Source organism: Perca fluviatilis, chromosome 8, assembly GCF_010015445.1.
Source record: "Perca fluviatilis chromosome 8, GENO_Pfluv_1.0, whole genome shotgun sequence".
Classification (NCBI taxonomy): Eukaryota; Metazoa; Chordata; class Actinopteri; order Perciformes; family Percidae; genus Perca; species Perca fluviatilis.
In genome coordinates, this window is record NC_053119.1 from 22,946,000 (window position 1) to 22,969,333 (window position 23,334).

At 38.9% G+C, this 23,334-nt stretch overlaps 1 protein-coding gene across 3 annotated transcripts in view; it reads left to right on the forward strand.

Moving 5' to 3' along the window:
* kcnq1.2 (potassium voltage-gated channel, KQT-like subfamily, member 1.2) overlaps positions 1-23,334 on the forward strand; it is a 184,472-nt gene that overhangs the window by 425 nt on the left and 160,713 nt on the right. For all 3 annotated transcript variants that reach the window (XM_039807737.1, XM_039807736.1, XM_039807738.1), the window contains exon 2: positions 1,862-2,533. In XM_039807737.1, the coding sequence (XP_039663671.1) occupies positions 2,034-2,533 (500 nt within the window). In that variant the 5' untranslated portion in view covers positions 1,862-2,033. The remainder of the gene's footprint in view (positions 1-1,861; positions 2,534-23,334) is intronic.

The window sequence follows — 23,334 nt, forward strand, 5'->3', positions numbered from 1 at the left end:
GAAAGTAGGAAAAGTAAGTTTTTTTTGGAAACTATGTGTTCTTAATTTATTTTAACTCATGCTGTCATTTCATTTGATATCCCATGACTGGGTCGGTTCAGTTTATCGGAAAGTCACACTATACTCAGTAACTGTAGAGTCCCACAGCAGCCTATGTCTGACAGTTCATTGTGTGTCTCATGACATGACTGTGTAGACAGTAGACTCTATCTACAGAGAGACAGCAGCGAATGTGCCTCCTGTCATCAGTTCATTCATAGTTGAGGACAGATATGGACGGGGGGTGGCTGCCTCCAATTTGACGACGTCTCTTGTCCCATCAGACTTTTTTTTTCCGATCCTTTCAGGCAACATCCGGCCATCTATCACACTACCTGGCTCGGTGTCTTTCCAGAGAAGATACTGACCATCCTTTGATACACTATTTCATTGTACATACGTCATCAAGGAGTAGAATTCGCTTTGACTTGATGTAAAGTGTTTTTGTCAAGTTGACAGCTGCTGTCCAGACATAGTTACAGGTTAATTTGCAGACAATAGGAATTGGTAATACTACACACATTAATTAGGATGTGTTCCTGATTGCAGCTCCCTTCGCACAATTCACATAGTAACCAATCTGCTTCTCTGTATCTACTTTACATCTCCTATTATTGTTGGTATAATTAGTGAACTCCATTATGGCTAATAATTACCTGGACTCATAATTAGTTTACTTTATTATACCAATTTTCAATGGCAAGTAGTGGAGAGAAAGATTTTTGTGACTGTCCACTAGAATTAGTATGCATCCTTGTGCTTGATGTTAATCTTGATCTGACTGTGACTGTAACGAAGAAAATGGAGACGTAAGGCAATCGGCAAAACAATTTTTCACATGGCTGCAAACTACCCATGGCTTTAATCAGTCAAATTTTTCTTCTTCTTGCACGTTGTTTAATTTTCTGTGATGTGACATGTAATTGTAGCCGTAGTGGCTTAAAATTAGTTGTAGTCTCGTAAACACACTGGACTGTTTTTTATAAATGGTAGCAGAGTGCATTTGTATTTAAAATCCTCAGAGACAGCTGGCGGAAATGGACTTGTTTGCTGACCCGTCGCTGCCACATTAACTCGTGTATGATTCTTTCCTGGGGTTATTAAGTGCATGTTACTCTTGTATTATCTTCACAAATTAGAAGTCACAATGTAACAAGCTACCCGTATTACCATCTGCAAAAGTTTATAGAAATGTCACTATGATTTCTTACTCCCAAATGACAATACCCTCTCTTGTCCTTCTCTTTTTAAACATAGAATACCCATGCCACTTTACATTCTGTAGATTGGTCTTAGAGCAAGAAGTAGGACTGTCAATGAAAAGTCCTAAACGGCATCAGTGCTCTATAAGCACAACAGGTCTCTGATACATGCTAACGGTTGAAAAGTAACATGCTGAGGGGAACCTTTGGAGTCTGGATTGCCAGATGCTATGTTTGAGTAAGAATATTTTTCTTCTATGTTTGAATGCCATCTGTTACATTAGCAGATGTTTATATAGTAGCTTAAAAGTATTTTCCTCTACATTTTCTGCATTAAGATCATTCAAATAAAGATAGAAAATGTCAAAACTCTTAAATGTCCTTTTTGGCATCCTTCAACCATATCCTACTACATTAACATTAAAATGTTCTGAATCGTTTTGGAAATACAGTATGCTGTAAAAAATTAATCTTGTGGTGGTTGAGCAAACTAAGCTTTAGAGTGTCCATGTCTTGTATTTTTCATCACAGATGCTACATTAACAAGGCCCTTGCTTACAGGGCAAGACTTACTTTCAGTCATACTATATCCATGACTCATGTCACTTCTTCCACTGCAGGTATGGACACACATCCAGTGCAGCAGAGAGAGCTCTTGTCTGCTGCGGGTAGCTAGCCATGCCATGCTAGCTAGGTGTCTTATCCTGCTGGACCCATCCCTTTGACCTGAATCTTGGTCATAACCTCCAGGACTTTCATTTAAGTCCTCCTTGGCCCTCTTTGGACTGGACCATGGGTGAAAAACGTGCACAGTCCTTTCACATGACATGCCATGTGCAACGCGACTATGGCAGCAGGATGGGAAGCTCCTTTATAAGTTGCAGACCCAACGGATATGCCAGCACGAGCCTCAGCCGAAGCCTGGAACAGGAGATGGATGCTAACCCTGCCGCCTCCATCGGCACTACAACTACTAGTTCCGCCCTGCGGGCTCCTGCACCTAGCAGAAGCCACTTCTATCCTGTTTCACAGGAACTGGACCCCACAACGGTGAATAATGGATCAGGCTTTCCCTGCTGTCCACCAGCGGACACAAAGGACACGGCGCTGCAGACCATACACAGCCGGCCCTCCATCACCTCTGGCCCTCCACCTCTCCCTCCTTCGAGCTGGCTGCATCATCATCAAAAGGATTTCCAAAGCCCTTACCTAAATACTAGCATGCAGGGGGATGTTTACAACTTCCTAGAGAGACCTGCTGGAATGAAATGCTTCCTCTACCACTTCCTCGTGTAAGTACCTGTCTGGTTCTGTGTAGACTGATCTCAGCACAGACTACAGATCCATTTGGCAGATGACCATTGAGGTTGACAAGCATGTGTTAGGCTCAAATGGCTGAATTATAGTAAATAAACATTATTAGCAGCACTCACCGAAAACAATCTCCCTGACCACAATGCAAAATTAAGTCTTTAGTATTTCACTGAAAGAGAAACAAAAGCTTTCATTAAATGTATCTAGCAAACTTTGGGAAACTAAATAATCCTAGCAATCCTCGATTACTCAACGTGTAAAAAACTTTAATACAAGTGCTAAAAGTTGTTAAAAATTCAGTAAACGGACTAGTTGAGTGTCTGATTTTGGCCACACAGATCTGTGTGGTGTCTCTTCATTAGCTCCAGTCCCTCTCTCGTTAATTACATCTACTGCTGTTCCTTCCAGTATTAGGTTCTGGTTCCCAGTAACAAAAGGAGAGGTGTCTGTGGCCTGCTGACTGTGTGTGGTTGTTTTAAGATAGCCCAGCAGAAGCAGGTCATTGTGATATGATCAACAACACCTTTGGCACTGATGAGCGTGGTCTGTTTTGCTCTTAAATTAAACAAAAGAGCAACCTCATGCATGAAACATGGAGCTTCCTTCTTGATGATGCTAACCTGACCTGCCAGGATAGCACACTGACCTACAGTTAGAACTGCTTACATTTATCCCTTTTATTAACTGCCAATTAGGAACACACTCCTTTCCTTTGTTGGTGTTAATATGCTTGGACAAAGGATAAATGCTTGGATAAAGTTGGGGTGTTTTGGCATGGTGTAATGACTGGAAAAGACCATGCTGCAGAATTTGGATTGCGTTTTAATGTCACACATATAAAATTTAGTATAAACTGTATTGTATCGCTGGTAGAAACCGTCTAATTGTGTCCCCATTCAAATATCCTGAAAAATAAATTAAAGATGTGTGAATAAGTAGTGTGAATGAAAATACATGGAAAAAAAACATAGAAACTTTAAATAAATTGGATCCTACAAATGTATTAATGGCTAGCTAGTGCTTAATATCAAATATATTGAAAAGCAAAAGTAAGTAATTTTTAAATCTAGCCTGTGCTAGTTTAGACTTAGGCATATTATCATTCAATCGTTTTATATTTATAGGTTTCAAAATTCAAGAAGTGAGTGTTTGCGATGTATAATATAATGATGGTAAGATATATTTGAATTAATGCGGGAAAACAATTCTCAATGTGGCCATTGTAAAGTTTGTCAAGAATACCCCCTAACGTGTGACTAAAGAATCTTCTATGATCTCTGAAGTATCCCACAATTTAGTCCCGGACATCATAGTAACCCTGAGCCCATGGATTTAGACTAGATTAGATGAAAATTTGAATGATAATAATAGAAGTTCAATTGAAAGGCATCTACTGAACTACATTACTTACATTCACCTGCATTGAGTCAAATAAACAGATACGCTAGGTTAATTTGATGAGAGTATAGATGCTAGAACGTTCAGTGTTTGAAGGCATTCTTTTGCTTTGCTGCTCCCCTACTGCCAAAGTGGACTGTATTTTTTCTATTTAATTGTCCTCATGGTTATGGTGTAGTTTGGGTACAGCGTAAGCATGCTCATACATCAGCATCCTAATCTGTCTGTTACAAACTCACTGTGTACATGCATCTTGAAGTGGGTCATTAATTGGCTGAAAGGCACCCACCATATACTATGCTGTGTCTAAGTAGACCTGGGCCCAGGACAGGTAAACCAGAGCACAGTGCAGTTTGAAAATCTGTGTCCCGTGGGCCAAAGGACTTTCCTTAAGGTCACACTGTAATAGGAAGTAAAATCTTTTTTATAAGCAAACTAAGAATAAAACAACAACCTGTACTGAATAATTATGGCTAACCCCATAGTGTAGGTTTAAAAGGAACAGATTGTTACCATCAGTCAAGGTACATGTTTAAACTTTGACTGTAAGATAGCCTTTTACATACAGGAACACATCTGTTTGCGGGCTTTTTTTTTTTTTGTTTTTGTGTGTGTGTGTGTGTGTGTGTGTGTGTGTGTGTATGTGTATGTGTATGTGTATATATATATATATATATATATATATATATATAATGGCATATGCCGTTTAGGAAATTATTATATATTTGTAAAGTTTGAATATATTGAATGAAAGTCTGAATATATTGAATGAAAGTGAAAGTCTGAATATATGGAATGAAAGTCTGAATATATGGGATTAAAGTTTGACTATATGGAATAAAAGCCTGAATATATTGAATGAACCTTGAATATATTGAATGAAAGTATGAATATATTGAATGAAAGTCTGAATATATTGAATGAAAGTCTGAATATATTGAATAAACCTTGAATATATTGAATGAAAGTCTGAATATATTGAATGAAAGTCTGAATATATTGAATGAAAGTCTGAATATATTGAATAAACCTTGAATATATTGAATGAAAGTATGAATATATTGAATGAAAGTCTGAATATATTGAATGAATGGCTGAATATATTGAATGAAAGTCTGATTATATTGAATGAATGTCTGAATATACTGAATGAAAGTTTAAATGGAATCTGATGTCATTGTCTGCCGCCATCTTGTGTTTTCGTTGTGATTAATCCTAACCAAAGTGTGACACTATGAGCGAATCAGCAAGAAATCTAGTCTCAGCAATTTTGAGCAATGACGAGATTATTAACACACTGGCGAATGCGTGTCTTGGCCAAAACACTACTAACGGTAACCGTATCCAGTACTGTTCTCCCAATGAAGAAGTTTATTAACTTTTTCATCGTGGAAGACCGAATGAAAGGAACCTCTTTGGTCAGGCAGGTCCCTTTCATCAAGCTCACTCAACACGCCTTTCATTCAATATATTCAAGATTCATTCAATATATTCAAGGTTCATTCAATATATTCACTTTCATTCAATATATTCACTTTCATTCAATATATTCAGACTTTTTTTCAATATATTAAAGGTTCATTCAATATATTCAGACTTTCATTCAATATATTCAAGGTTCATTCAATATATTCAAGGTTCATTCAATATATTCGAGGTTCATTCAATATATTCGAGGTTCATTCAATATATTCACTTTCATTCAATATATTCACTTTCATTCAATATATTCCCTTTCATTCAATATATTCACTTTCATTCAATATATTCCCTTTCATTCAATATATTCAGACTTTTTTCAATATATTAAAGGTTTATTCAATATAGTCAGACTTTCATTCAATATATTCAGACTTTTTTTTCAATATATTAAAGGTTCATTCAATATATTCAGACTTTCATTCAATATATTCAGACTTTTATTCAATATATCCAGACTTTCATTCAATATATTCAGATTTTCATTCAATATATTCAGACTTTCATTCAATATATTCAAGGTTCATTCAATATATTCAGGCTTTCATTCAATATATTCAAGGTTCATTCAATATATTCAAGGTTCATTCAATATGTTCAGACTTTCATTCAAAATATTCAAACTTTACACACACACTTCTGGAGAATGACTCAGCAGTTAGGCAGCTCTGGCCAAGGAGTATAACCAGGAGGGTTTGGCATGCTTTTCAACTTCTCGCAACAATCTCAATGCCTGCACCTGCATTAAGATATTACCTTTGTAATTCAAAGATGAATGGAAACACTGCGTGCATGTTTATGTTTTGTTTGCGCTACATTGCTGAAGATCTGTCCCAATAAGTAATTGTGGCCAATGTTCTCTCCTCACAAAGGAGAGAGAACCTGAGCCTGTGCTTCATTTAATATTAAACCCTACTGAATGATCCCCACTGACACTCTTTTAAGTAACTCTTAATTGTCGATGGCTATCACTGATAAAGATCTATTCTCCTGGCCTCTTTACAGATTGACAGGGGAGAAGGGACACATAAAAGGCCGTATGCAGCACTCATGATAGCGATAATAGGTCTGCTCAAATAGGTCTGCTCTACATCAGGATGACACACGCACATGCACAGGTGGCTGCTAAATTTATCACTGGCTTTATCATGTTAAAGCCAGCATCACAAACATTTTCACAACTGCCCGTCATCAGCACACACAAACACAGCACATGCAGACACGCATGCATCTACCAAAACACACACACACACACACACACACACACACACACACACACACACACACACACACACACACACACACACACACACACACACACACACACACACACAATTAATGCAATGTAGGGAAATACACAAACATATTGGCTCATATATCTGAAAATGTACTCATCAACACTCCATCTGGCTGTTTCAGAACATCTGAACCATTAGCGTAATGGGATCACACACAGAGCTATGGAGAGATATTTGACACAAATTAATTCTTGCACAATATAAACATGTGCATTAAATATCTGTGTTTTAAGTTACATACATCCTTTCAGTAGTCTTTTTTGTAACAGCTGATGGATTTGATCAATCTGTTTTGTTTCTGAAAGCTCGTATGGATCCCAATAATTTTAGAGAAGAGGGTTTTATTACTTCGTGCAATACTCTTTATTTGATAAACTTATTTTATTTAAAGGTGCAATATGTAATATATTTATTGTATTTAATCCAAAAATGACCACAATATGTCATCAGATATTAAGGAAACATGCTATGTTGAAATACTATCAACAGTATTTTCTCCTTTGAAATTTCCGTTCCGTGACGGAACTTCTGTTTGTGTTTTGGCCTGTGTGTTGTTATCAACTGCCCAGTTTGACAGCCAGGCAGGGTTGCCAGATATACGTGTAAAACATAAACCCGGCGTACTACAGCTGTACCGTTAGTACAGCCATGAAAGCAGCAAACAAACGAACAGGATCAACAAAGACAGATCTACCCAACCTAAAAACCATGGCATGTTTCTAAACAGTTGCATAACTGAGATGTAACAAACACCGGGTAAATATTGGAGATGTATTTGAAAGATGGAGACAGCTTAGAGACAAAAGTAATAGTAATAGTATTAACTGTATTACATATTTCACCTTCAATTCTTTTTTTATTGTTTTATTTTTCCTATTTTGTTAACTTTGTTTTTAGATAAGTGAAAAATCATTATTATTATTATTTAATGAATTCATAGCAAAAAATAAATACAAAAGTAAATTAACTAAAATAACTTTTTGTTTCTTCTTTTTTAGTTATTTTTCATCTGATGATCATAAATGACCTTTAACAGCAAACAATTATTTTTATTAATGCTTTTGCCCGGGTCTGATTTTTCCCACGAAATCACAAAATGATATACGGCAGGTATACCGGCTCTACACTCACACATGAAGGGTCACAGATTTTGGCGTAATAACGGAAAAGCCTGCATTAGTGAGTATCCAGCCAGGTAAAAGGTAGCTGGATATTTCTTTATATAGGCCTAATTGTATTTTTATTTTATTTTAGAAGTTATTTGTAGTAGTTATGGCTGATACTGGGGTAGGGCCATCACAGGAAACAGGAAAAAGGAAATTAAACAAAGAACAACTAAAAGCTTAAAGGGAAAGTGAAAGACGACGGGCAAAAACTTGAGTCAATCTCGGTTGGGCTTTCAACAGATGGAGACAAAACGGTATTATAAACGATTCAAAACCAACTCCAAATTGGCCCTCAGGTATGTAACATGTTAGCCTGACAAGCCAGACCTACATCAAGATGTTGGGTCTGGGAACTCACCATTGGCAGGGCTCAATCCGAGGGGCGGGATAAACTGTTGTCTTTCAAATTCCCTCTGCACTCATAGCCAACCAGAGCAACGCTAGTTGATAGATTAAACCTTTGCCGTATCCGGTCTGCAAAACTCCAAACACATCTTCCTTTTTTAAGAATTACTTCAGTGCTTAACTTCAAGTCTTCCAGAGTCGCGGCTAAAGCTGATTCGAAAGACCGCTGTTTGCCAGCAGCAGCAGCTGCCATCTTCTTTGTTTTCAAGTAGCAGGGAATTCACGCGGAACCGTCGCAACTCTGCCATCCTTATGTTAAGCCCGCCCACCACCAGAATTTGGTTTTTCCAGCTCGCAAGCCAACGGAGGGTTGCTAGACTGACCCTGGCTGCAAATTACATTTGCTGCCGCTAGGGTGCATCTAGATTTCTAGGCTAGTAACATGTCTATTTCATTCAAAAAAATAACTTTACATTGTGCGATGTGGTTGTAGTCAGTAGCCAACATTAAATTACGTCCCCATGCATTTAGCGCCCGGGTTTTTATTTCTTTTTAGTCCGTGTTTGTATTGACCTACTTTTTTCTTTTTGTCCCCCTGTACTTGTGTAAAGCGTCCGTGGGTTTCATGAAATACGCTGTATACATTTTACATTGTTATTATTACGTCGCTTGTAGGGCTGCAGCTATCGATTATTTTAGTAATCGAGTATTCTACCAATTATTCCAACGATTAATCGAGTAATCGGATGTTTTATTGAAGAGCAATAATATACAATAGTTTGGTTTAATTTACAGAAAAATAAACTTTTTTATTGCCTACATTGCTTACAATATCATCTCTCAAAAAACTAATCTTATTACATTGATTTTAAAGAAAACATTTACTGAAATGCAATAACAACCTCAAACTAAGGCATACATTAAACATACATAAACAAACATATAAGTATATATAACCTATACTCAACCTATTTTCATTCATAGATTTGATTACAATGTCACACAGCTCTGTTACACTTATGCTAGTAGATCGTTGATCAGCTGTTTCTCCGTGAAGAGAGAGAGTGAGAGAAAATGGTGCGCAACAATCTGCTGTTTTTCCGAAAAGGATAGTCAAAAAAGTCGGCTCTTTAGATCAAATTGTGGTCACCACTACGTATTTTCTTGTCTTTGTTTTTGGTAGTTGTTGTGTTTGGTAGTTTCATCGTCCATACGACTCAGTGATTTACGTTTGTCGGGTGAATGGATGATTAAGTTAGACTCAATGTTTTTTGTTGAGATGCTGAAGCATTGACATCGTGCTATTATTATGGTAAGCTAGTTCGATTTTGCAGTAGATGCACTCACTGTACAGAGTTTTCGTTTTAATTATGTTTGAACTGATTCCAAACTTTGGACACTTTCTGTCATTTTCTCCAGCCTGTCTCTTCACTTAGCCCCTCACTATTTACGCTCTTTCTTCATTTTTGTAATCTGTGCTGTCAGTCTTGATGGCATGTGTCGCTAGCAGCGTTAGCACCAGTTTGCAACAGTAATAATCATCCGTGTGGAAACACCATGAGCAATTCAACGTTGGTAACATTGATTAAACGAAGCTTTGAACAAATCATTTTGCATCAAGGATTTGTAGTAATCGAATTATTCGAGTTACTCGAGGAATCGTTTCAGCCCTAGTTGCTTGCTACAACAATCTCTTATTGCTTTGGCTCATGACACAGTGACAGTGATACACGGTGTAGCTCATGATATATCCAAAGTAGGCTAGGTTACTGTAGTTACAGTTACAGACTTTATTTAGAGGTTGTTAGTGAGCATTCTCTCTTCTCTTGGTGTTGTAAAACAATGAATTAATAAACACTTTCAAACAAAATGAATATATAATACATAATGTATATTAAATGTCACGTTTGTCAAACCAACAGAAACACAAACAAACACACATGCACATGTCACACGTCAGAGTTGGTCCGAGTGGGTAGAAATCCCTTGGGACTCGGGACAGCATATTAGAACAGTGTCCGAAAAGAGTCTTATGCAATGGTGGCATGCAGACTCACCAGCACACAGACAACCTGGGGAAATGATCCCCTTCATGTTTGGGCCACTCCCTCTGAGTCTTTTACATAACCAAAGGGAATGAACATGCATGTCCTCATGATTCGTAAATGCCCTTCTCACTCAGACTGCAGGCAGATTACAACCATACATTTTGGTTTCTTACAACATGTTATGAGGCAGAAGTAAACACATACATTTAATTGGGACACAAAAAAATGTAGCCAAAGCAGTAGAAAAAAGATATATCAACTTAATCAATATTTAAAACAGTGCTTAATGTTTTCATTTGCAGTGGTTGGAATCAAAATGTCAGGGTCATTTCTACTTTAACATTGCTATACCACGGCCAGTTTGCCGAGGAGGAAGAATTGCACCTGTTTATCCTCGTGAAAATGCTGCTGGCCAGATGTTGTCTCGAATACTTGATTTTTTATTGTGTGTTTTTACATCTGGACAGATTATTAAAATGGCTACATTGAATCCCCTCCATCCATGTGGAAAGGTCAGAAAGGAAACCTCTTGTGGGATATCTGCTTACAAGAGATTACTGACTGAATGAAAGTCACATCCATTTCTCAGAAGCAAGTTATGTATGCAGGGAATTATTGAGTAATGCTATTTTCTTCTTTATTTGAAAGTTTTGGATCCAAAATTTGTTCAACATGTTCAACAATTAAAAAAGTGACACCTAGTGCAATATTGAGAGAAATGATAATACTTCTTAAAGGCTAGCTAGCAACTAAAAGGATGCCAGTGAAATTCAATTTTTTAATTTAACCTCATGCATGAAAGGTGTAAATGACCAGTCACTTACATTCTGTTGTAATTCACAAGATAAGGAGCCCACAAAGCTGCTCTGCTCCTGCTAAATTAAAAAATATGATTCATTTCTGTTAATATGCTGACCTGATCCAGTTTAAAGTAAAATTATATTACGTATAAGATAAACAGCATGCACAAAGTAATATTTTTGCTCATTCCATTGTCTTGACAAATTGTTTGTGTCAGCTCTAATGCCATCCAAACCTGCACATACTCATCAGTTATCAGCCTGCCAAAAAGTATAAATTGTGAATACTATTTTGGCTAAAAACAAAAAATATGTAAATCATGTACTTGTTTTAAATCAGTGAATATACATTTCTTTTGGCCTGTGCCCAGGGGCTATTCCAGGATTTTTTTTAAAATAGGGTGGCACAGAGATCATGGTCAGTAAAGCGGGTTGTGAAGGGCTGTTCTGTCTCTGACCATGCTCACTAGCAGTGATGGCCAGGGCAATTTGCATGCTATTGGCTTGAAGTTTGTGCTTGTTTCAAAGTCAGATCTCTTTCATGTCATGTCATGACTCAGTGCCTATGGGTGGATGCTGAACCAGAGGTTAGGCTAAAATATTATATAAGCAGAAATAGCAGTGCTATGCTGGTGCAAACTTAGCAGTATTGCAGCTAGGGCTCTCCCGAATACCATTTTTTGGTTCTTCGAAGCTTCGATAATAATCATCAGTGAATATTCGAAGCTTTGGTGGTGGCAGCCATGGTGGGGGACTGAGGCACGTTCAGACCAACAAAAGTGATCGCCGCACGGTTGTGTGGTGGTAGGAGTGCCATTTAGATGGCTAATTTGTGTGATGATCTGTTGTGCTGTTTAACCCCCCAATGTAGCACATGTAGACTTTATATTTCACAATAACTATTTTCCATCAGATCGTTTATAGATCTTGACATTTCCAACCGCACTTCAAGGCAGCTTTATTTTACAGAGAAAGAGAGAAAGAAAAGAGACTGACTAACAGTCAGCTGTTACACAAACTCCTGGGCAATTTAGTGCTTGTGCTTTGGTTTTAACCTCGTAGTGTTTTAAAACTTTCATGTGGCAGTGATGTGTTTTTATGGATCCCACGTAACTTCTAGACAAGTCCTACCTAACCAACAAACGAATATCCGAATAGTTGATTATTAGGATCCAGCTGCATAGGCATAGCACTATCATCTTATTTTAAAACATTTTAAATGTAAAAGTAGTTTTTAGTAAACAACATTTTATACAAACTTGACAGGTAAGGGTTACAATGACAGTTGAGAAGAACAGATGTGATTTATGATTTATTTAAAAAAATACTTACTACTACTTAAATACTCTGTGAAAATGCATCAATGCCAGATAACAGAGGCTAGCTTGGAAGTGGGTGGGGCTTTGGTTTTCTATTTGAAGGCGGAGCTTTAAACAGGCTGTTAAAAACATGGCAGATGCTACAGGTAGTGGCAGTGGAACTGTAACTGTGACGTCTGAAACACCAGAGGTTGCACCCTGACTGGACTGTGACTGGACGAGAGATGGCAGAGGGAAGTGACGGAGTAGGAAGCGGGTTAAAGATGGACGAAGGTGGTGGCGGGAGTTATGAAACTGGAGAATGGGATGTATTTAGAAATAATAAACGCAAAAAGAGTAGAGATGCTAAATCGGATGATAGTGATAATGATGCGTACATAGAACAAATGTAGCAGAAAGAAGTAGAGATGAGTTTAAGGTGTTAGTCAAACTTGTGCAAGAGGGAGCTTCGTTCGGCGCATGGAATCCAATAAGGTTAACTAAAACCATCGCTAAGTAAAGTAAGTAAATCGGGGAGGTAAGGAGTGCCAAGATATTGAGAAATGGAGCAATGTTAATCATATCTAAGGATGGAGAACAACAAGGGAAAGCAATCTGGATGAGTAAAGTAGATGACAAGAAAGCGCAGTGTTCTATTAAAAGCAGAACATTAGTCCGGGGAGTTGGGACAGGAATTCCGGTAAGATTATCAGATGATGGTATCAAAGGTAATATAACAAATGCAAAAATAAGTGAGGTCAGACGTCTGAAATCAAACTGGAATGGGATTAAAACAGATATCTATCGGTTCTGATGATTGATTGATTGATTGATTTTATTTGCCCATTTCATTATAAAATATGATACAACTACCGTATGCACCATACATTAAAAACAAAACAAAGTCAGGATAACACAATAAAGCCCTGAGGCTTATTTCCATTGTGGTCCCTTGGGGGGGGGGGGGGTGGCAGCAGATCAAGCATAAATCATCACAAACCATACATATATTAAATAGATCCATAAAACAATACAGTAATAAATCCTCATACTACGATTGGCATCTGAGCCATTTTTTCAGTGCCTGCGTAAAACCTCCTAAACTTCTGACCATCTTTAGATTTCCTGGCAACCTGTTCCACAGGCTTGTTGATACATTCAAAAAGGACTCCTTACCTAAATTACTTTTAAATCTAGGAGGTACAAAATCAGTAGAGCTTACCCTGGTGGAGTGGCTGTGAACATCTCTTACTCTGTTAAAATAATTGATTAAATATTTGGGGACAACCCCATACACAGTCCTATGTACCATGCACAGGTGAATCTGAGAGACTCGATCAGGTTCTGATCATCTTTGATGAAGAAAGGCTTCCAGATAAGGTGTTCATAGGATATATGTGCTATGATGTGAGGCCGTATGTCCCCCCACCCCTAAGATGTTTTATGTGTCTGAGATTTGGCAATGTGCAAGGGAAAGCAGAGCTGTGGCAGATGTGGTGGAGATCATGAATACGGCAAATGTGAAGAGGGGGCAAAGCTAAAGTGCTGCAATTGTGGAGGGGAACATAGTTCAGCGTACCGTTGATGTGAGGTTTGTAAGAAAGCAGAAGAGGCGCAGCGAGTAAGGGTTACCCAGGGAATTAGCTATGCTGAGGCAGCGAAAAGGGTTTCAGGAGACAAGCAGGTCACAAGGCAAAATGAAAATAAGAACAAAGATTTAGGAAAATGTAACTGTTGTGATAAGTTGAAAGAGGAAACTTTGATTGTGAGTAAAAATTATTTTGTTCTGTTTATGGCAGAGATAATCAACTGTTCAGCACAGACAAATAGCAGAAATGAAAGGATCAAAATAACTGTCAAATCAGCTGAAAAGTACCTTGATGTGACAGGGCTTCACTGGGAAATGGTTAAAGATATTCTTAATGATTATGTCCAAGTTTCTCAGGCATGGGCTGGATCTTCCTAATGGTGTTGATTGTACTTCAGTGGAATGCAAGAAGCTTAATAGCGAATGGTCAAGAGTTCAAGAAGTATATAGATAATTTGGAAGAGAAACCTAACGTGCTTTGTATGCAAGAGACATGGCTGAAACCACAGTTGGATTTTTTTTATAAAGGGATACACTGCAGTAAGAAAATGTAGGGAAACTGGAAGAGGGGGAGGAGATGGAACATTCATACAGACTGGAATGAGTTACAGAGTTGTGTATGTGAGCACAGGTCATGAAGCAACTGGGATCAAGATATGGGCAGAAAGAGGCCCAATAGGTATAATCACTTATTATATTTTCATTTCATTTCATATTATAGTCCATGTGAACAATTAAGTCAAGATATTTTAGAGGATGTTGGCAAGATAGGGTAGTATGGTGCGGGGACTTTAATTCTCATAACTCACTGTGGGGTAGTAATAGAACAGATGCAAATGGTGCAGTTATTGAAGAATTTGTAGATGAGCACAATTTAGTCTGTATAAATACTGGGGAAGGTACACGCTATAATAGCACGCAAAATACTGAAACAGCACTTGATCTGACTTTTGTATCCAGTGTAGCAGGTATATGTACGTGGAATGTGGTAAGGCATACAACAGTTGGTAGCGATAACTATCCTGTGAGAACTGAAGTTGGTACTAAGATTCTTTTTGAAAAGGTAAAGTATATTTATAGGTGGAAATTAGGAAATGCTAATTGGGAAGCTTTCCAAGACGTAAGTACAAACCGTTTTTTAAAATACTTCAAGAGGAGAATCAGGTGGATGTAAACAAATTTGATAATAGTTAAGGTAATAATACAATCAGCAAAAGGAAACATTCCAGAAAGTGCAGGAGGAAATCTGGTCACCCTAGTTTAGGATATAGATGGGGATTCAAAAACTGGCAAAAACTCAGGTGATCTGTTTTTCAAGATGACATAAAATTGCACCTATGATGTTAAAACTGTATGATCTTGAACAAGTAAAAGCAATTAGATTTCTGGGTGTATGGTTTGATGAAAAGATCACATGGAATATGCATATAGGAAAGATTCAGAATAAATGTAAAAAGGTTATTAATGTACTCTGTTGTTTGGCAGGACAGAAGTGGGGAGCAAGTAGATCATTTCTCCAAACATATATTGGGCACTCATGAGACCTGGTTTAGATTATGGTTGTATAGCTTTCATGTCAGCAGCAGAATCTCATCTCAAGGCGCTGGATGTCTTAAGCCCAGGACACACGGGGCCGATTATCGGCCGTTAGACAGTCTGGCGAGGTCAGTGACTCGAATCTGTTCGGTGTGTCCCGTCTGGGGGGCTGTCGGCGTTCATTTTGGCCGACCTGACATGTTTGGTCGGCAGCAGGGCAGTCGGAACTCACCCGGAAATGGCGAGCGGAATGAGGTGACTAGAGTCTCTCAAAATCTGACGAAGATCTTTTAAACTGACCTTTGTTGAGCTGAAATGAAGACAGATTCATGGCCTATTTCTCGCTTAAAATGTTTTCAGAAACATGTTTCAGTGAACTATTTTAGTACAGTATGAGATCGTATTTTGAACGGCCGCCATGACAGTCTGGCTTTAAATTTCCTTAGAAAACAAACCCATGTGACGCGTTCGTCCAATCAGCTGCCGGTTTTCATTTCTTGGGCAACAATACAGATTAGCGCCGCCTGCTGCTATGAAGACATATTACGTTTCTCAAGTCGGTGTCGCCTCAGTGTGTTCCGAGGCAGTTTTTTGGACCTTGACTGATCGTTTCCACTGGCTTTTCTGCCGAGGGTCAGCCGTCTGGTTGGTGTGTAACCACTTTTACAAGCTCAGGCCCTGATGATCTGTAGTGGGTCTTTTAAAACATCTCCAGTTTCATCGATGCAGGTGGAAATGGGAGAGATGGCTTTGAGAATAAGACAAGTTAATGCTAGCACTGGGTTAATCTCCAGGGGCATTGTGATTCACATCCTGCAAAGGGCATTTTAACAGCCTGCTGGGAACACAATGAGTCATATTTCATTAGTTTTGGATGGATTGGTGATGCTAAAGCAGCAAGCATTGGATTAGGTCGACTAGAATATAGTCCTACTGTTTCAATCTCCTCCATTCCTCCATGGTTAATCCCCTTGCCAAGTGTAGCTCTCAACATACATCAGGAACTGAAGAATAAATCAGAACTTCTTCCAGTATGGCGCATAGTCCAGAATTATGTTAAAAAGAATTTCTCAGACTCGGTTTTCATTTTAAAGATCCCGACAAAGTGTGCAGGTGCAGCAATGTATATCCCAGTGAGTGATACATCAATAAAGAAAAGGTTATCAGACCATTTATCAGTTTACACTACATAGTTGACGGCAGTGTTACAGTGGATAGAGGAGAAGGGTTTACCCAAAACTGTTATTGCATCTGACAGTTTTTCAGCACTTTCTAGCATTAGAACAGGCAGATCATCACTTAGAACCGATATCATCGATGAAATATTTATTATATTGTACAGAATTCAAATTAAGGGAATATTTACAAGTTTCATTTGGGTTCCTGCCCATGCTGGTGTGGAGGGAAATGAGCAGGTGGATATTCTGGCCAAACAAGCACTTAAAGTGATGTTTTGGAGTAATTTCCTTTGCACCATGACCTCGAGCCAAACAACCCCCCCAGAAGCTTTTTTTCACCTGGGTTGAACATTGGGAGAGTTAGTGTTATCAGCTGAATAGCTTAGCGCACGGGCTAATGGATCCAGGTTTGTGTCTCGTAAGTTACCCCACTAATAACGCCCGAAATGATAACAAACTTCTACACTAGTACAAATAGGTTATGTACTCATAAAACGATGTATTGGAAAGTTTGTAAGTACACAAGACGTTTATGTAAATAACACTTGCCTGCTGGCTTCTCGTCTCTGCTGCAGCTGCTGCTGCTGCTGCTACTGAGTGCTTAGGGCCGTCTACAAATTACAACACCGAAAAGAGAAACAACAAAAACTCTACGCTAACTCTCCCAATGTTCGACCCAGGTGAAAAAAACTTCTGGATAGGGTGTTTGGCTCGAGGTCATGTTGCAAAGGACCCTAGGGTGAAATTACTCTGAACCAAGCGACTTTGAGTCCATGAAAAGCGCTATATAAATTCAATTTATTATTATTATTATTATTATATGTAGACCTACAGGTCCCAGTGACCAAAGTGGAAGTTAAATCATTCATCTGGACATATGCACAAACAGCATGGCAGGAATATTGGAACATTAGTGAAACAGGAAGGCATCTTTACAATATAAAAAGACGTTTTGGTGATGGGAGGATGGTGGGCTTTAAACGTAGGGAAGAAAATATCATTACTCGTCTCAGAATTGGCCATACAGGTCTTAATTATTCATTACATAAAATAGGCAAACATTCTAATGGAAATATGCATACTGTCACCAGCCAGAAAATGTTGAACACATTCTAATTCACTGCAAGGAATCCAACACCCAGAGAGAGCACCTTTTTCAGACACTTCGTAAGGCAGACCACCACACCTTTTCACTGTCAGAGCTTTTGGGGAAAACTTCCGGCAAAAGTTTCTAAGAGAAATTGATTTAGTAAAGGGGATTTATTTATTTTTATTTATTTTTTTATAATAATTTCCTGCAATTATCTCTCGTTCACACTCCAGTCCAGTTGTTGGCGGTAAAGCACCTTTAAAGGTGCTGTAGGTAGGATTGTGAAAAAGGACTTAGCCAAAGAATTTGAACATCGACAAATTCTCAGTCCCTCCCCCCTTTCTGCTAAAGCCCAAAATTGTCTCCTAAGCCCCTCCCCCCACAAGGGAGAATGAATGCGTGTGCATGAGCAGTGATTGACATGCAGTTAGACCAAGCCCCCAGGAAGAGCGCCATTTCTAAAAGCCACCATGGGCTTAGTGGATAGGGGTGGTACTGCACCCATGGCCCAGAAAGACTTTTCACATAGACTTTGCATGGCGAAAGAAACGTCTATATTTCAGTGGATAATTTGTTTCGGGGTATATCAACCTACCAGCCCGAACACTGAAAGGGTCCTTGTTTATAATGTCATGTTTTTAACATTTTTAACATTCACTAGAAGCAAATCCAGAATTATTAAATTTGGAATGATGAACGCGCATAATGGACGCGAGCAGACCCACGGGACTGCGCACGCCCGCTCACGTGACTGTGCTCCCGAGCTCATGTAGCTAGCTGTAATAATGGATATAGCTAATGGTTGTAATTCACGTGTTCTATTAATATGTCCATGGTATTATCTTAGCTTCCCGCCGAACACTGTATCCAGTTCTCTTAATACATCCATGAGTTAGACACCCCCCCTGGCCCTGTTTAAGTTGGTTTGCCAACCGCTAATAAACCATAAAGAAGAAGAAGAAGGTAGTGGCAGTAAATGGCTGTGGCTAAGAAGCAAGTGAGCGAATTGGGTAAATTTTAGTAGATGTAGGATTTTAAAGTGTTAGTAAGAGTTATAATGACTTAAGATGTTATCGAGATAGCTTGCAGGGGTACACTGGTGCTAGCACTGAAAACTAAAGCTGGATTGTGAAAATAGGCTTTGATAGCAAAATCTAATCTTTGTATGTCCTGAATGTAAAATTGTGGACTTGTGTATGGAGGGAATCCTCACCCAAACTTTGGCACATAACACCATCTATATTGACAACTTAAAGGAACACGCCGACTTATTGGGAATTTAGCTTATTCACCGTAACCTCCAGAGTAAGACAAGTCGATACATACCCTTCTCATCTCCGTGCGTGCTGTAATGCTGTCTGACGGCTCCAGCAGCAACAGCCCATCACAGAACAGGCAGGTGAATGGTTCCAGTAATCTTACTGCTCTGAATAAGTGACAAAATAACGCCAACATGTTCCTATTTACATGTTGTGATTTGTAGAGTGACAGCGTGTACAAAAAACAACGTAACATGAGACACAGCCGTCTTCTCACCGTAAACAAACCGGGAACTATATTCTCAGGTGGAAGAATATAGTACTTGGGCGGAGTGATATGCTAGCAGCAAGCCTGTCTGAGAATATAGTTCCCAGTGTGTTTACTGTTAGAAGATGGCTGTGTCTCATGTTACGTTGTTTTTTGTACACGCTGTGACTCTACAAATCACAACATGTAAATAGGAACATGTTGGCGTTATTTTGTCACTTTTGTCACAATTCGGAGCAGTAGGCTAGTTGGAACCAGTTACCTGCAGGATCTGTGCTGGGCTAAGCTAATGCTAAGACAGCGTTACAGCACGCACGGAGATGAGAAGGGTATGTATCGACTTGTCTTACTCTGGGGGTTATGGTGAATAAGCTAAATTCCCAATAAGTTGGCGTGTTCCTTTAAACCAGTCTGGTCTCACAGAATTCTGTGAAATGATCACAAACTGTTAAAAGCACATTACGTGGTGGTGACACAGAATGTGTGAAAATTCCGGGTGACCACTACGGAAAACAATGCCAAAGTAAAGTCAATGAGAAGATGACGTAGCATTAAGAGCGAAAACGCTATCGAGTAGTATGAAAGCCCGAAAATCTGCGTAGGGAGGTTGGTTGGGGTGGTGGATGGGTCAAACAACTTTTCCTAAACACAACTTGTTGTTGTCCCGCCCACCGTGTTGGCCCGTGTTAATTTCACGGAATTCTTCCGTGGGCCCATCACGGAATTTTTGGCGATTCCGTGAAACTGCGACAGATTTTGAGTTAAGGGGCCGTGTTCATTTCACGGAATTCTGTGAGATCAGGTTGACTTAAACACAACCAGCCAATGTTGGCCCGGAAGCTAAAAGTGTACAATTAGCATGCTAGTGCTACTGTTAGTTGGCTAACTGTGTGTGTGTGTGTGTTTGCATACTCTATATATTAATGTGCATGCACCCAGGGACGGACTGGGGCTAAAAAACAGCCCTGGACTTTCTCCCAAATAGGCCCATCATCCGGCCATTTGCCCGTGGCTGTCCACGACAGACACTAGCCAGGATATCCTGATACTATGCCACAATACTGTAGCCTATCAGACAAGGTATTCACAGCAAGTAACATCTCAAAACCAATGAGGATAATTGGGGTTGTGTTTATTAATAAAGCCTCAGTCTTCAAATAAAAACTAAAAATGTGCAATGCCATTACATCTGCATTGAAAATAAAATACAAATAATGAAATGTCACTGGCTTCAGAAACCCCAAATTACACAAACTTGTAATTATAAAACAGTACAGAGTATTTCTGACACCACCTTCAGAGATAAAATAGGCTACTTGCTGTACCTGAACATGGGGATTAGATATATTGTAGGCCTATACCAAAACTACACTGAGAGTGTTAGTTACTAGCCTATATACTATAACTATTCAAATATAAATGTATATAACATGTGTTGCTTTGTGTTAAAGAATTAGCATTGAATAACCTATTTAATATTTTCTCAATGTCATATTACACTTTTGATCAATGTTGTCTGTGAAGCTTTCACAAACAACCCCCAGCTCTTTGCCAGTTCCACAATAGTAAACGCAAATATGAAAGACAAGGAAAAACTGCACTCTGATGGAAGACAGACAGAAAGTGCAAGCTAGGATTTTTAGGTTAAACTTTTGGTTAAATGTGGTGAATTATTTAGTCCCCTTCCCTGTTTGTTAGCACGTTTAGAGTGGTACCAATGCATTCCTGATGTTTTCCTGTTTAATTTAATACCATAATCATCATCCTAGCAGCAAAAGTGAGTTCACTACAACCTCTCATATACAACCAAGTGAAATCGCGGTCAACCCGCGATTCATTTATAGCGCGTTTAATGTTTCAAATTAACCTAACAGAAATTATTAACTACATTAAGTTTGACAGCACAAAATGGCATGATAATTTTCATAATCATGATGCACACTCATGTTGAGCTGACTATGCAATTCGCTAAGATAGGGATAAAGGCAGCCTACAATGTTTCCAGCTCCTGGCACTTACCAGTTTTGCTGATGTGTGTGAAATTAACTCACATCTAACGATGTCATGGATGTATCGATGTAGGCCGACTCTTCCTCTTCAGTTATATGTTTACACGTAGCATATAAGTGATTGTATTTGCGCCCCCTGCTGTTGGCTGTTAATATCGCTTTAATAGACTTTTTTTTTGTGCCGACGGCCGTCAGTTGGACGGCCGTTCTGGACTTTTCCAGAACGCACAGATTGTCAGTCCGTCCCTGCATGCACCTAATATGCAAGTGTAAACATGTCCCATTCTTGTCATCCACACTTTTTTGAGATCACATTGTCCCTGATTTCTGTATTTAGTTCATGTTTCTCAAGCTTATGTTGCCTTAGTGTCACAGTTGATTGAGAAGAGGGTTTGGTGTGGCTCAACACTGTTCTTATTTTAGTGAAGCTGGACAGATCTGCAGTCAGTAATACTCGCTAAAGCCCCAGCTGTTTTGTTTTAATCAGATCCCAGGGGTTTTAGACTGGCTAAATAAGGTTGACGAATGTTTGCGAGTGTACCAGTCCTGTGAACAGCAAACAGCTACCCATGGTGTCAGTGCAGAAAGCGTTAGGATATGACATTAATAAATTGCTCCATCTAGCTACTATCTGCACACAGCCTGACTAAATGCCAAGGGGCAACCATCCGGTGCTGAAAAATGAAGCCAATACGCAAGTGCCAAAAACTGCAGTTAATCGAGTGGCCACTTGAGACTGTTCCCAAAAGGTAGTCAATCCCAATAGAACACCATGTAAAAATGTACAACTTTGCAGCAGAGTTAAAACATGTTTACAGCCTGGTATAAAAAAATTCTGCATAATTCTGCTTTGAGTGACAGGTGGGTTTCCATCACAGGAGGCGAGAATAGACTGTACGCTTCATTCAGCCCACTTCAGCCCCATCCATGCCCCGCCTCTTTGCCCATTTTTGGATTATCTGATGCCAGCACTGCCAAGATGGCGACGGCCGGCCACTATGAGCTTCATTTTGGCTCTTCAGAAACCTATGGGTGATGTCACAGAGACTACATCCATATTTAATACAGTCTTTGCTAAATGCACAGCCTTCAAACATTGCAGTCATAGGGTTGGGTGTGTTTTGCATTGTTTTGTTAAATCTGGGGAACTTTTTATATGTCAAGAAAAATCTGTGGCAAACTTGAAGCCATGACAACTTCAATTACCAGAGAATTTATTTGCATGTTTATGCTTTTACAAAGTACTTCCTAACTTAATTAGAGCAGTGCATAATGCTTCAGACTAGTCTGTTATTAGTAAACACTATAACTAAAATACTACTCACTGTACCTAAAAAAAAATAACCCATGATATTCATGTCCCATTTACATCATTGATTACTATGTGGATTTATTGTGGCATAAAGGGTTGTATGGGTTTTCAAACTAAATGCAGTTTTCAACCAACAGCAACATTTTACAACAGAGGTGTGATACACCTGAGAAATGTCACTGAAATTGAATCAAAGAAGCTCAAGAATTTTGACATTTATCCCACTGCTGGCAGTATGTGGAGTCCCATGGATATTGCATTGCACTGCTGTCCCTCCGAAACAGAACAAATACCATAGTCCCATGCGCTGAAGGAAAACACACAGATTACATGACCTTGTCAATTGCCTACATGCCCATGACATCATATTTATGGTTATACTAATATGATGATCTCATTTCAACACGGGAAATGGGTTTTGAGTTGACTTTACCTGCCCTCATCTTAACCTGCACTGTCTTGTCTCTTTCCTTCCAAAATACTGTTAATGCCACTGCCTGGCAACAACATAGTATAACACAAATTGTTATTGCCAGCTGTCACTGCACACATGAGGTCAGTGGTTGTACATTGAGCAATATTATTATAGCAAAAAACATGTGACAGTGGTGAAGGTTAGATTTTCAAATGAGATTGACCTGTATGTGTGGTCAACACACATCTTACCTGCTAAGAGTATCTATATTGTTTTTTATTCAGTATTTTTG